This window comes from Corylus avellana, chromosome 1, assembly GCF_965113065.1.
Source record: "Corylus avellana chromosome 1, dhCorAvel1.hap1.2, whole genome shotgun sequence".
Classification (NCBI taxonomy): domain Eukaryota; kingdom Viridiplantae; phylum Streptophyta; class Magnoliopsida; order Fagales; family Betulaceae; genus Corylus; species Corylus avellana.
Window position 1 is genome coordinate 2,362,200 of NC_142490.1, and position 15,722 is coordinate 2,377,921.

Sequence of the window (15,722 nt, forward strand, 5' to 3'; positions counted from 1 at the left end):
CCCCAACATTTGTTGGGTTATTTTTATTTTTTATGAATGTATTTGTTGGGTTATTTTTCGTGTTCCAAAACTCATCGAGTCAACAGAAATCTCAAGTGATCGAGATTTGATAACTCGTCAGGTCAACAACCAGAAACTAAAAAAGAAAAAAGAAAAAAGAAAGAAAAAAAAAACATGCACAATCTATTAACTTTCCTTCTATGATAGATTTGATAACCGGCCAACATGCACGGAATCACTTAACAAGTAGATGAAGATTTTTTGGTTCCCTACCCATAAATTGTATTTGATATCAAAAAGTACAAGCAAATTGTATACTTCTATATGCTTAGAAAAAAAATAAAAAATTGTATACTTCTATATAATTTTCCATAATGGATCGTGATCAATAATAATGAATTATGTTTTTATTATAATAGATTTCATATGTAGTTTAACTGATTGGGAACCACGCCTCATGAATCAAAGGTCACTTGCTAGTTCGAGTTTTTCTCCATTTGTGTGGACATGTCAAAAAAAAAAAAAGATTTTAAAATATTTATTTATTTAATTTTTGTTATTGAAGACCCACAAATTTGTTAGAAAATATGAATTGTAAAAAGAGAAGATATGAAGGCAAAATAGGATTAGCACTTCAAGACTCCATCACAACCACAATATGTTTAGAAAAATAATCCATTTATTATAATTCATTTATTACAAGGAAAGACTGATGCTTAGCCTTACAATATAACAAATAATTTAACCTTTTGATAGCTACATTAATATACAAGATATATAGTTATTTGTCACTGTGGCTTTCTGAGATGTAGAGGGCAATTGAGATGAAAAATATTCTTGTACGTGTAGGGTCATGAGTACCCCTCGGGAGGCCCTTCTAAACGAAGGTAGTCATACATGACTCCTTGGAAAGGACTTGTACTTCTTGATTGCGTTAGATAGATTGTGTTGTTTCCTTCTTGTAATACATTACTTGCAACGTCAATGCTGTAAAACCTATATAATCCATGAATACCATGTCTTGCGATGGCATTCTCTCTTCCTATAACTCCTGTTAAAAAGTGTGCAGGTTGGGCACTCGCATCGTTGAACCGAACCTTTAAACAACCCAATTACCAGAAATCCATAAGCAAAATATTAACCAAAAAACAAAACTCAAAATATAACTAGCTAGGCTGTGTGCTTATGTTGTTTTGAAAGTTTTATACCTCCAAATCAGCTTCATTGGCCGAAGCCAAGGCCAACTGGAGTGTGTAATTTCCGATGTTCACACTTTCAAGTTCAAACACGATTTTCCATGTTGCTGCTTCGTATGTTCGATTATTTATGTTCCTGCAATGCAATATTAGAAACAAGAATTAGAACAAATGTGTCCGGATTTGTCGCAATTTGTTGTTTAGGTAAATGTTCGAACAATTCAAAACTAGTTCGAACATGTGGCAAGAGGCCCAACCGGATTAACTGTAATTCAAATAGACAATTATAGAGGATTCTAGTGCAAAACAAATATATATACCTCGTAACATGCGCATAGAACCAATCCTTGCGATAATCGCTAACATTAATTGTGTATACGAGATCCTGCTCACGATATAAGTCTGCATACCTTTCCCACAAGCCATATTGCCTGAACCTGCGACTCAAAATTATTTTAAAAAGTAAGCAACAAAATTTCTTTTAGAATTGCGACATTAATGTGTGACTGCATATGGTGTACGTGACTAACTTTTCAGTTGGCTGATTGCTGTACAATCTGTTCATGAGCGTTGGGTATGGGTCTGGTACATAGAACTCTCCGGCAGTGCGGTCAGGGATCCCAATTTCCCACAAAGTAGGGCCATGTCTTGGAGGCTCATACACAAGGACATCCATTTGGACCTCCCCACCTGCATTGCATGTTAATGAAGCTTTATTAGTTAGCATGTTCAATGGATATAGCATTTTTTATTGCATTTAATGATATACATGGTGTCATGTCATTTAAAATTTTAAATGATGTAACAAAATATGCATCATTAAATCTATAAAATTTAATATGAATCATTAATTTGAAATTGAGATACTCTTCATCTAGCATATGCTAACCTGGATTAATAGTAATCTTGGTATCATTCTTATAATCGCCAATAAAACCAGGGACCCATGCATACAAATTATACTCCCCGGGTAGGATGTTTTTTATTATGAAACGTCCATTCTCGTCCGCCTGGGTCCAAAATTGATAACCCTGAAACAAATTGATAAAGAAATAGAATTTAGAGCTAATTAGTGTTTGATCACTCTTCATCATTTCTAAGGAAAATTACTTAAATCATCACTTAAATCTCAAATATAGGCTCAAACCCTCTCTTAAGAAGTGAGAATTAACACATGAAGTAGGAGGCGAATGATAAGACCCTCGAACTCAAGTTAAATTACTACTTATCAGAAAAGTTTAAACTAATAAGAATAGATCATTTAATTTATATTATAATAATTAGTGACAAAATATTACCTTACTTTCTCTTTGCCATGATCCCACCTCTCCGGGAGCCGCCAAACCCACATAAGCAGATTGCGCCCACATTAGTTCCTCATTGATGTACCTAATATATTGATTTCTCATTGTGAGTATCACTTGAATATGTGTGGAGAAATTATGCAAGTAGCTACTCAAGTGGCATACCGGTCATGGACTAGCAATTGACCCGCAACTGTTCCTCGTTGATCAGAAGGAAGGAAATCTTCTGATTCGGTGAAGTTGTATGGCCAGCTACCCACTTCGCTCAACATCTGGTAAAAATCAAGTGCTAGTTAATTAATAAATAATTTATCAGTTATAAATTCCAAGGAAAAGAACACCGGCCACCCAAGTTCAATATTATACCTGCTCTTTAGCATTTTCCCAAAGTTGTCGGGGATTGTTTTGACTGGAAACTGAGTTAAGATAGACAAATATGGGACCAAAAACCTTTTTCCATGGCTCTCCCTCTTCAAAATTAATCCCTATGTCCTTCCCAGCATAATGGGTGCTCACAAACATCTGCACATAAACAATAACCAAATTCAAATGAAGACCTTTTTGTTTGTTTGGTTGTTTAAGAAGGCAGACAATTATGTGGTCGCTGTCAAAAGAAAAAGAAAGACAAATATGAGGGTCCACAGATGATAAATGGGTGGACTTACGGAGAGGGCAATGGGACCGGCATGGGAGGTGAGGTCTTGCTTGTTTGGCCCAGCTGTACGGAACTCATTGCTAGGTGTTATGATCCAAAATCCAACGGGTGGGTCAGGGGATATCCATCCGTGAACCTTATTATCCTCATTTTCTATAGAGTATTGATACTTGTCATCCACCTGCGCCCATAGGGTCACGAGTCTTAAAATTGTACGTGAGCCAACGCATGCCAACAAGTAAAAACAAATAATAATAATAATAATATATAATAGAGTAATATTATGGATAAGGTAGAAATGGATTTAAGGGTACCTCTCCTCTAAGCTGAGGATTGGCTGGATTGGTCAAAAGAACAGCCTCAGGGTAGGCGAGTGGCTGGCCATGTATACGGTCTTCCATTGTTGGCATGATCCTCTGCTTCTCATCCGATAGCGCCATGTAGCAAAATCTGTCCAATTCATTTCAAATAATATATTATGATTATTATTCACTTTTTAATAATAAAATAAAATGATATATAACATCTTCTTTATATATAAAATTACTTGTCACTGCGGAGCTTGTAGACAATCCTAATTTGATCAATCTCCACCTCCGGCCATCCTTCAAGCCGCTCAAATACTGCGTATGAATAATATCCCGAAATCCCACGCCGCAATATGTACCTGTAAAATGTTATAATAATATTAACAAGGTTTATAATTTTAGACTAAAGATTATCAGTTGATGAAAAATGCACCTTTTGTCTATATTTAAGGCAACACTTTTTCCACGGAGCGAAATATCCCATATCTTACTAAAAGAAAGCTCTATTTGGTCTTCATCCTGGGTTAGAATTGTGAAGTTTGCTCCTGCTATTCTGCAAATTATTCGTTGGGAAAAGGCTACTTTAAATTTCCTCCCTAAAACACAAAACCATGCAAATATTTGATCATAATATTAGTTACCTCTCAAAGATACTTGGGCCTCCTGGCTCATTCCAAACTACGTCCCAATACCTAGATCATGTTAGCAGATTTTGTCAAACATGAAAAAGATTGCGTAATTATAAGTATAGAAGCTTGATTTAAAAAGGAAGTAGAAAATCCCGCGTACCCTCTATCTTCTCTTCGATTATGATCGTCAAGTATGTCAGCGATACCATTGTAATTTATTCCCAGGACATGACCATCCGGTATTGAGAAATTGACTTGGACGATCCCATTATCCAACATCACCTGATCAAAATATTATGTGAAGCACAGTAATTGACTAATTCAATTATGTTTGTTTTTCTGCCTAGCTAGAACATGTGAGAAACGGGAGAATTCATGCATTTACCTGCTGATTGATGTCGGTATACAGCTTCACCTCAAGAGATTTTTGGCTTTTGCCGCGCCGCCCCCATAGGACTCTCCTGCATTATATGTAAAAAAATAAAAAATAAAAAAAATAAAAGTTATCAAAAGAATCCACTGTTGTTAACAAATAAAAGTAAGCTTGAAAACTCATTGACCCTACTGGAATATACACACCACAAACTCATGAAATCAATGAACAAGAAACCTTTGCTTTTAGAGTATTGTATATCACCAATCGTCTTCTTCTTGTGCAGTAGTAGTACTTAAACAGAAAGGCAAACGAAAAAAGATGCCAGGCTGAAAGATAAAAAACTAGTTTACAAACTAGTCACCTCTCTATCTCTTTCTCTCTTTTATTTCTAAAAGACAAAGAACAAATAATTAAACTAAATGAAAGTGGAGGAATTCTTCATTTTATTTCACTCGTACGAAAATACATCTTACGAAGCCTATAAATAGAGGCATACAAAGACTAACTTACTTGGATTGAGATCCCCTCAGATGTCATCAATTTCATCTAACGGTTTAAATAAATATAAGAGTTTGTGTGTTACCAAGATAATTAATTTTAGTTTTCAATATGTAAAATCTACTTGCTTCGGTTACACAAGTTTCTGAATTTATTTAAACTGTTAGATAAAATTGATGGCTCAAATTTTAAAATATAATAATCTCATATTTTAGAAAATATGAAAGGATCCAAATCTAACTTACAAGACTTTTCCTTACAAGAGTTCTACTTCTCCTTATTTATTGCAATAAATAACAAATAAACTCATCTTTAAATTAAGACTTTAGTTGAAAATTGAATAAACACGAGTTTAGGAAACTAAAGTCCCTTATTAATTAAAAGAACTTATAACTTCTACCATTTAATTAAAAGAAAAACTCTTTTTAGTTTTGATTTGTAGAGCTTCCAACACAGGCGACAGATATGATCAGAATGGACCAGAAACTGTGGAGTCACAGAATGGCCTTTGCAGCTTGAGCCAAGCATGTGATCTTACTCTTTATGATCGGGTGAATAGGACAATAACTTGTTTCTCCAATTCCACCCACAAAAATGTTTTTGGGTTTTATTGTACGCATGACAGACTAATGAGTAGGGGAATCACAAACATTGGCAATAACGACAAAAATGAAGACATTGGACTGAATATTAATGGAGCCCCGGCCACCCCAAAAAAAAGTATAAAAGAAAACAACAAAAGTATTTCTAAAGCACAGTGTAGCATTTTCTGGTTTCTTAACACTCTCTCAGACATCTCCTAATTCTCCTTAAGTAATGCAGACTTCGACTGAACAATTCGACATGCATCTTACAATTAATGTTATGTTTGGGGGAGCAAAAGATGAGGATGAACCTTGATGGGGTCTTCTCATGATAACCAGAACCAGCAAGCAAGAAGAACACCAGCAAAATGGCTCCTAAGCACCCAACAAGGAAACCCCATTGCCTTCTACTCCAGGTTACCTTCTCCATACTGACCTGTAAATCAATTTCTGACAAACAAAGAACACAATTAGTCTTATATACAAACAACCTGAACAATGCTTTTGGAAAGAAAATGATAAAAAAGATAAGAAATCTATATGCATGCATCAATAATAATTATCCTAGAAACTTGGATGTACCTGCAATAGATGCCAATATCTATCCATTTCTCACTGGTCTTTTACGAACTATATTTCGCACGTTTGGAGCCTTGAATATTGATTCAAAAACGCAGAGAGATATATTTCGCCATGCAAATGACATCTAATAACTGCGCGCTGTTAATTAAGGAAGGCCTTCTGCTTCGTTTTTAATGTTAGTCTACTAATTCTTATTGGCTGTACGTTTTAATTGCTTTCGCTTTTTATGCATTCAAGTGAATTGGAAATGCCAGCCCGAGCTTTTCATAGTTTTCAGGGTTTCACCGGAGGGGCTGGTCCAGTCTTTGAGACAACAAAAAGGGTAATTTAGTCCTAGAAAAAGTATCACGTGCTCATAGGAAGGGGTTGTTGATTTTAATGTATACTTTGTACAATTTTAAGAATTTGTCAGACAATTTAGGAATTTGTTGGAGTCTAAAAAATCCTTAAAATTGTCCAAATTATAAGTTGGCAAAGATTACATTGAATCCGTTATACCAAATTTCTTTGACAAATTTGAGATCCGGTTAATTAGTAGGTCACTAGGTTGGAATATATAACCTGCCCCAACATTTGTTGGTTTATTATTATTATTATATTTGTTGGGTTATTTTTTGTGTTCCAAAACTCATCGAGTTAACTCGTTAGGTCAACAACCAAAAACTAAAAAGGAAAAAAAAAAAAAACACGCACAATCGATTAACTTTCCTTCTGTGATATATTTGATAACCAACATGCATGGAATCACTTAACAAGTTTGGATCCCTAATCATAAATTGTATTTGATAGAAAAAAGTACAAGTAATTAATTGTAAAATTCTATATAGTTTTACATATCGTGATAAATAATAATGAATATATATTACGTTTTTATTATAATTGATCTCGCATCAAGACCTCCTATAGAACTTATAGGATGAATCAACATTTATTTGCATTTAACAACTCAATAATTAACATATGAAAAAAAATATAGTAAATATTGATCAGGTGACAAATTAACTCTGAGTTGTTAAATTAAGAGTGGTAATAAACATTAATAATAAAAACATGCACACGTGCAGTGTTTCACTGTTTGTGTGTTGAAGGTGTTAATTGAATCTAGGAAACTCTTAATTAACGAGAAAAATGATACGTTAATTAAACTTAAACCCACTGTAGACATGAGTGCTGATGAAAGAGTAATATTATGAATTCATGACAAGTGTACCTGTGAAACCCCACCGCAAGACTTACGAAGGTCGCAACATCCATGCCATGCCATCATGTGACTACTTTGGTGCTTTTTATTGTCCTGTGACACACACAAAGAACAAGAGTAGCTTTCACCAAAAGGAGAATATGTGGGTGTCACATTGTCACGAGCCGGGCCTCCCGAGACATTTTCTTTTTCTCTTCTCTCGAGCAGCTGTGTACTCTTCAGTCTTCAAATTAATAGCCATTAAAAATAATTCCTTAATAATTGGCACTCTTATGGTTTAGACTTTAGAGCACTCATGATATCTATGTTAGAAATGATGTTCCTGAATCAAATATTCAAGAGTTTGAATAATCAAATCAACCGCATAATTCAAACTCAAACAGTTGCATGTTGTTGATGTTATCTTTCATTTAAATTACATATATAATTATATATAGTGATTTTCTTAAATTTCATCTAAATGCAGTCGATAACATCCTTATTCTTTCTCTATTATTGACCATTTAAATACTCTTTTGGGAGAATTTATCCAAATTAGATAAATAAATTTGATTTAGGAAAACTATTCCAAACTATCATCAGCGCACGCTTCGAAGTGGAGTAATTTTAAATGAGGAAAGACAGGGAATAAGTATGGGGGAAGCTTTTTGCAAATATTAATTGATATTCATCAACGGGAGGATATATTAATTATAGACTGAACTTTTAATAAACGAAAGAGGACAAAAATGTAAAGCATTTGACACCCTCAAGCCCAATAAATCTTATATATATAATTGGTGCTTCGAAGATCACCATTCTTCTAGGTTATTTTTGTGCCTCCTTTGACCGAAAGCTCATCTATTATTCCATTTCCTAGTTTAGGCAGTTTTTTTATTTCTTTTCTTTTCTCTCTTTTAAGGAGTGGGTGGTGGCTCACTGAATGGGCAACTTTTCTTTAGTTTTCTTGTATGGACAAAATTCTGTCAATGTCAAATAGAATATACAGTATTTAATTATTTTAGGGTTATAATTTAATTTTGCTCATATAATAGTGTGAAAGTAAGTAATTTCACATTATTTAATTTTAAAAAAAAAAAAACATGCAAATATTGACTTCATATAAATTCGTTAGATACGTAAACTTTAAATCTTCATGATTAAATAGATAATATCTAGTTCACATGAGAATCCTATTTCCTCTTATATAATACATTTAATTCTTGTTAGGGTTAAATCCATACAACTCTCACAAATTGATCACACGTTTTTTGAAATTTTACGAGTGGTCGCACCACATTTTTGGAGTAGATGACCACCACTCTCAAAGGATGAGGGGTGTTAAGCTTATTCCAACCACATCTTTGATGGTTACTCCCTTAAAATTGAAGGAATGGTCCGACTATCCATTAACCTTTTCCTTTTAGTGATGTGAGTTTTTGCATCTTGCAACAAAAAGAGAAAAAATAAATAAATAAAATAAAATAAAATTCTAAAGGAATATGCTATACACAAAACAAACCAATCCACACGAAGTGCTGCATTCCACCTTAGGAAAGAGACGTTGGGTCATTAATAATGTCTTATTGTAAGGCCTCCCCTTTAGTTGGCCTAATGTTGACAAAGTGTTAGAAAATATAGGCAACATCATTGTCTTAGGAAAGAGACATTGGATTACATATTTATTGTATTTGTTTGATAACTAATTTACCTACTGAATTTGACATCACAGCATTTTTTCCAAGAATAACAATAAAAAAACACCCTCCAAAAGTTTGATCAAAATGAATCAATGAAAGAGACAAATGTGAAACAGGTAATTATAAAGAAAGAAAGGGTTGTTTCTCGATTCTCGAAGCCCACCAAGAACACATCCCATCTGGGAGCTTCTGTACTGTAGTCATGTGGTTGTCCTCGATATTCTCCAAACCCCAACAGGTGGCGTTAGATTTGGGTACATGACAAACAGCTACAAAATGGCTGGGAAAAAGACACAGATTGCTCACATGACATCAATTGTTTTTCTGCGTTTTCACACACCTATGTGGCCTGCCTTTTGGATTGCTATTATATAGCGTCATGTACAATCTACAGACACCTTCATTACTGGTGGTTTCTGTGGGCGACAACAATAATCATAACAAAAGTTAACCATATTAACAGAAACTAACCAACTCGAAGGTCGCGGGTGAGAACAGAAGGTATCCAATTGGTAAATAAATTAAGGCTCTTCACGTGTATAATTTTTTGGCGCCCAATATATACAGGTGGTCATTTTTTACGATTTTTTTTTTCCTTATCATATATATAGTGATAGTCACGCAGTTGTTATATAAGTGCTAAATCTCATATTAATATATAATTTACGCTTGTTAGAAAATTTTAAAATTTGAGATCTTTGAAGATGATGGCCACAATTCACCCACAATATTGAGTCCCATCATTAATTCAGCTGTCCAAAAATTTGTTTCAACGGTAAATATACTAGGCCTTTCATAAACGTACTAAAAGATTGAAAATTTTAATAAAGTATCAAATAAGTTAAAAAAAAAAATGTTACCAAAAATGGATTAATATGAATTTCATAGTTGAAATAGCTCTGATACCATGTTGAAATAATGATGATGCGAAAATTATAGTGGAAACAATATAGAAAAAATGAATACAAAGAACTTACGGGTGGTTCGGTATTAGATACATACGTCCATCACTCGAAATACTCATAAGGGTTACATTGTACTCATTAACTTTTTTTGTTTACAATACAAAGATCCCTATTTATAGGACAATGTCTAAATATAAGTTTGGTATTTAAATTCCCTTGATTTGATTACAATCTCAATATATGATTACAATCAACCCATAAATAGATAATATTTCAATATCAACTTAATTATGAAATATACGAAAAATATTATATATTTTCCATATATTCTAACAGTTTTATAACCTTTTTTTCTATATACATAAATCAAGCTCTATTTTAGCTTAAAAAAAAAAAAAAAAAAAAAAAAAAAAAAAAAGGGCCTATTTTATTATCTCCGACACTTTGGGCTACGAGAAGGAGGATAGTTATTTTCTCAAGGCATGGAAGTAGTCTGGGCTTGGCGGGTTTAACAATCAGATTATTTTTGGGTTTGGGCTTTGGGCTTTGTGCTTTACTCTTATATTTCTATTTTCATTTTTTTTTAATATGATTTTTAAAATTATTATTAAATCAAATTAATAATATCCTGGGATATAATCCCAACAAAACATTAAGCACCCATCCATGGTGTGCCCCTCGGACTAAACAAGGTCCAAGCAGTGAGTTTACGGCATATCCGAAGTACGTACAAGACACATCTACGAAATTATTGGCAAACTCCGCCCACACCGTATGGTTTCATGGGTCTATATGCTGGAATGATTTTGGATTAGAAGCTGATGTACTTCAAATTAAAACCTGCCTTCCAACAGTCCAACAAATGATTATGATAATCATGAAATTAATTAAACAGTCCGGTCAAAGTCAAATTACTATATCATTCTCCATTTGTATTGTTGGAATATTGCCTATTTAAAGTAATGCAATTTTGTATTTCACGAAAAAAAAAATTATAATTCTAATGTTTATTTGGACCTTATTAATCAAAGTTTCCCACCAGACACTTTTGGGGAAGGAGTGATGATTCACAGTACGCCGGGCGTGCATGACCGTGCTAAATTTATTATTATTATTATTATTTTATAATTAAAATATTAAAATATTATATTTTAATATTTTTTAAAAAAAATTTAGCCTAACGTGCATGACGGTTTATGCACGCCCAGCGTGCTGTTTATCATCACTCTTTGGGGAAGTGATCAGAAGCGCCATTTGTATAATACGTTTTTGGTGACAATTGACAAAGACATATCCCATTGCCCAGAATCTGGATGCTTAGATCCGATTATGCTGATCGTGTTTCATGAAGGATAATATTGATTACCAGAATTTTATATTCCTTGACCTAGTCTGGTGAGTTGGGGATCATGTTTCCCTAGGTTACTTGAGAAAATATTAATATTATTTAATAAATTGTTATATAATTATCCGATCAAAACAGTATTTTTACCTTGGAAATCAGCTAATGACTTTACCATTCTTTTTTTTAACACTTTTTTTTTCTTTGGATTTGTGCCAACTTGAGGAGGAAGATGTCAGGTTTACAAACATTTGAGTCTTGACATGCTTCAATTGAAAGGATTGAAATCTCCAGCAATAGCAGAGGAATTGTCCATCAATTGTTTTTGAAATTTTGGCTATTAAATCTTATCCAAGGATCTATAAACTGACACATGTCCTACTAATTAAAAAAATATATTTTATTATTTAAATTGTAAAAATAAAATTTTTTTTTTTTAAAAAAAATGAGGTGGCTGGCAATCGCAATTGAGCCATGGGGGTGGCCGGAGCCACCCCCTAGGGCCATGGGGGGTGGCCAGAGCCACCCCCAACCGGCCTTTGGGGGTGGCCGACGCCACCCCTAGGCTAAGCTGGGTTGGCCGGCCATCCCCTAGGAGAAAAATGGGGTGGCCGAACCACTCAATGTTTTTTAATAATTTTTATTTTATTTTATATTTATTTTTAAAATTTAAATAATATTTTATTATTTTATATTAAGTAGGATACATGGCGAATTTTTAGCTGTTAGATGAAAATGGATGGCCAGAATTTAAAAAAAAAAAATTTGATGGCAATTTGATGGGTATTGCTGGGGATCCCAATCCCAAAAGAAATCTCTCACTGCATCAACTGCATGCTTGATTAAATTTCTTAATAATTTGTATGATTAAAAAATAAAATAAAAATTGATTGAAGCAAACCTAAGAATTAATGCTTACAATTCTATCCAAGTTTGTGTGAATAAATAAAAACACAGTATTGCGTAATTGAAGCAAACTACACATCTACAATACAAGCCCAAACCTAATAATTAATGCTTACAATTCTATCCAAGTGTGTGTGATTAAATAAAAACATAGTAGTCCTCATGGGGTAACTCAATCGGCTGTGAACCACCCCTCATAAAGTGAAGGTCACTAGTTCGAATCTCCCCTCCTTTCTTTTGTGTGGACATGTCAAAAAAAAAAAAAAACACAAAAACAAACAAACAAACAGTATTGCGCACTTAATGAAGCAAACTACACATTAGTTTTGCCTAAATTTAGAAGAGCTTTTTAAAAGCCGGCAGAAACAGATGAATGAGTAGTAGAGCAACTGCTACATGAACATTGCGTCTGATCTTTGCTGGACCCTGTGAGACCAGATGATGATGTGTAGGAGAATCTACACATATGCATTGGAGGTGCAAAATACATTGGCACAGGAAACTTCAATGGAAGGTTTGGCAATGGAGCTTCAGAATTAAGAACATTTATCACTTGCCTTACCGACGGCCGGATGGTGGGATCAGGATGGCAACACCACAATCCAATGATCATCAAGCACTCCGTTTGTTTCTCATCATATTCCATACTCAATCCCTTATCAACAGCATCAAGAAGCTGGCCTTTTCCATAGAGCTACCATACATACTCCACCAACCTCACCTTGCTAGGTTCCACCCTCGGCTCCATTGGTTTTCTTCCGCATGCAATCTCAAGGGAAACCACCCCGAAGCTATAGACATCGGATTCCTTGCTAGCCTTGCCAGTAATAACACACTCCGGCGCTAGGTAGCCCATGGTGCCGGCCAAAACGGTTGTTTGCGAGCCTAATTCATGGTCTGCAAGCCTTGCAAGGCCAAAATCGCCAAGCTTGGCATTGAAATTAGCGTCCAACATGACATTGCTAGACTTGATATCTCTGTGCACAACACATTGTTCCCACTCTTCGTGAAGGTAGAGGAGTGAAGAAGCCAATCCAAGGGCTACTTTATACCTCACTGCCCATGTCAGCATAGTCTTCCCACCAAAAAGATGATTATCAAGGCTTCCATTAGGCATGTACTCGTAGACGAGAAGGAACTCGCCCTTTTCATGGCACCAACCAATTAGTTGAACCAAATTCCTGTGCCTCAAACGGCTAATGATTCTCACTTCTGCTATGTACTCCTTTTTCCCCTGTTTTGATCCCTTTGAGACCCTCTTAACAGCAACATCAGTATTGGATTCACTTAACAATCCCTTGTAAACGCCTCCAAATCCTCCCTCCCCAAGCTTCCCTCCTTCGGCAAAGTTCTTTGTTGCCCGGATAAGTTCACGGTAAGTGAAACTCCTCGGGCCGGTTCCCTTTTCAAATTCATCATCCATGCTGATATCTCCTTCCAAATCTTCTCTTTTCCCTCCAGCCCTTTTTCTCCAGCAGATGAACCAAAATAGACCCAATCCACAACCCAATACACCAAAACCCACAGCCAAACCAATCACCAACCCCAATTTGTTTTTTCTGTTTCCATCGTTGATCTCCAAAGTTGAATCGAATGACCAAGAACTTATTGAATGCAACTCAATCCACTTCCCTGTAGCTGCGGAGAAACCAACTCTAATCCACTCCGGCAAAACATTCCTCAAATCAACAACATATGAAAGGCTAGAATTCCCATTGAAGACTGGATTAGCAGCGTACGTTAAGAAGACACTTAGATTTTTGGAGGTTGGGTTATAACCAGGGCCGGCTCAATGGCTAGGCCATTGAGGCGGTCGCTTAGGGCCCCCAGTTAGTAAGGCCCAATTTTTATTTTTATTTTTTTAAAATAAGGCCCACAATTTTTTCTTATAAAAATTTATGGCCTTTACAATAATGCCCCAATATAATAAGTCCATTGTAAAATAAGACTAATTAACTCAAAAAAATAAATATGTCACATCAATTTTTTTGAGCAACTAATTAAAAGTTAAACTTAAAAGTCATGAAACAGCAATAAGAATGAAAATAATAATAATACTATAAAAATATAATAATATTATTAAAATAAATATTATTTAATTAATATTTAAATATTAAAAAAAATAAAGTTCAATTTCAAAATTTCGCCTAAGGCTCCAGATACATTGAGCCGGCCTGGTTGTAACTCACCCATGCATTTCCTGTAGACCCATTCCTCATGCTACTATTCCACGTGACATCTGCCGCTGAGGCAATGGTGTTGACATTGATTCCGACATGATCATCGCTTGGATCCCAATCATTTTTGAAAGTGTCAAACTCAACTGCAACAATTTGATTCGAAGACATCTTGAGCGCGGTTGCCGAATCGAACAGCCCAAGAAACCCGCCGCTTGAATTGTTGGGGATGTCGGACTGAAATGGTGAAATAAAGAAGGAGAGCCCGTCACTGTGCTCTGAAATATTAACGGCTTTTATGACAAATGTGAAGTGGGTGGAGAAGTCCGTAAGCCTCCCTGTCTTGGCATCCCAGAGGCGCACAGGTTCGGCATACGAGGCATGACCAGCACTGTAAGTGATGGAGGCGTCGAGTTGATTCTTTGTAAGTTGGAGAAATCCGGAGGAGGTGAATGCATCGCCCTGGAATGTTATGTTATTCATATTTGTCCGGAAAGTAGAGAAGTTGAAGGAAATTGATTTTGCATGGGGAAGCAGCAATAAAAAGAAGATGATGAAGAGCTGATTGAGAAGAGAATGGATTCTTTGAGGTTGAAGAAGGAAAGAACATTTGTTGGAGACAATATTACTCATGGTTGAAACATCTACAGAGAGATCGAGAATGAATGAAGGTCAGGTAGATGGCAAGGCCTAGGAGCAGCCCCAACCATATGGTACGTTGTCATATTTCAACGCTTTTCTTTAATTTTTTTAATTGATTTACTTGGTCCATTCGATTGTCCTCTTGTTGAACTCGTCAGTATTCTCGCCGGCAGCTCCCAGTACAACAATATCCACTCGATCAAACGCCTCATATATAAATAAATAAATATGAGAGTTTTTTATAGGCGAGTTTTTATTTTTATTTTTTTGGTACACGGTTTCTTTGTTCACATTTATTTTATATTGGTCCATCTACCCCAACTTAGGTATCAAAATCTTTTTATATTATGCTTTCTTGCAGTTATCGAATGCAAGTATCATCACGAATATCATGATCGAAAGTTTCAGACAAATGTATTGGTATATTGAATCAGAATCACTATGATGCGATCAACAAGACAAGCCCATGATGCTTGGTCCAGAGGCTGCGACAATATATTATGAGACTTGGGGGTGAACACGGTTTCCTGACTTTATTATATATTGCTAATTGCTCCATTTGCTCTGACTCAGGCATCAAAACCTTATAATATTACGGTTTCTAGCAAATTAACAATAAGAGAAAGACAAAAGAGATGAAGCTCTTTGACTCTTTCAATTCACAAAAGCAAGAGTGGGACAAACCGAAGAACAATGCGTTATTTCTCAAATAAAAATAAAGCCGGTTGTCGTCTTAAG

General features: G+C 35.1%; 1 protein-coding gene and 1 pseudogene across 2 annotated transcripts; both read right to left on the reverse strand.

Moving 5' to 3' along the window:
• Nucleotides 1–697: 697 nt before the first annotated feature.
• Nucleotides 698–6,256, reverse strand: LOC132171149 (uncharacterized). Of its 2 annotated transcripts, XM_088515633.1 has the most exons (17): nt 6,133–6,256; nt 5,862–6,000; nt 4,478–4,553; nt 4,253–4,374; nt 4,105–4,155; nt 3,897–4,016; nt 3,703–3,822; nt 3,470–3,605; nt 3,166–3,336; nt 2,867–3,022; nt 2,666–2,772; nt 2,495–2,585; nt 2,086–2,227; nt 1,727–1,886; nt 1,517–1,633; nt 1,209–1,332; nt 698–1,097 (listed from the first exon to the last, which is right to left on the reverse strand). In XM_088515633.1, exons 2-17 carry the CDS (start codon nt 5,978–5,980, stop codon nt 852–854), a joined length of 2,058 nt encoding a protein of 685 aa, XP_088371759.1. In that variant the 5' UTR covers nt 5,981–6,000; nt 6,133–6,256; the 3' UTR covers nt 698–851. The 2 variants fall into 2 exon arrangements, with proteins under 2 accessions (XP_088371759.1, XP_059438373.2); XM_059582390.2 differs by lacking the exons at nt 5,862–6,000; nt 6,133–6,256 and adding an exon at nt 4,703–4,762.
• Nucleotides 6,257–12,478: 6,222 nt separating this feature from the next.
• Nucleotides 12,479–14,975, reverse strand: LOC132172716 (L-type lectin-domain containing receptor kinase IX.1-like; annotated as a pseudogene).
• Nucleotides 14,976–15,722: the final 747 nt, after the last annotated feature.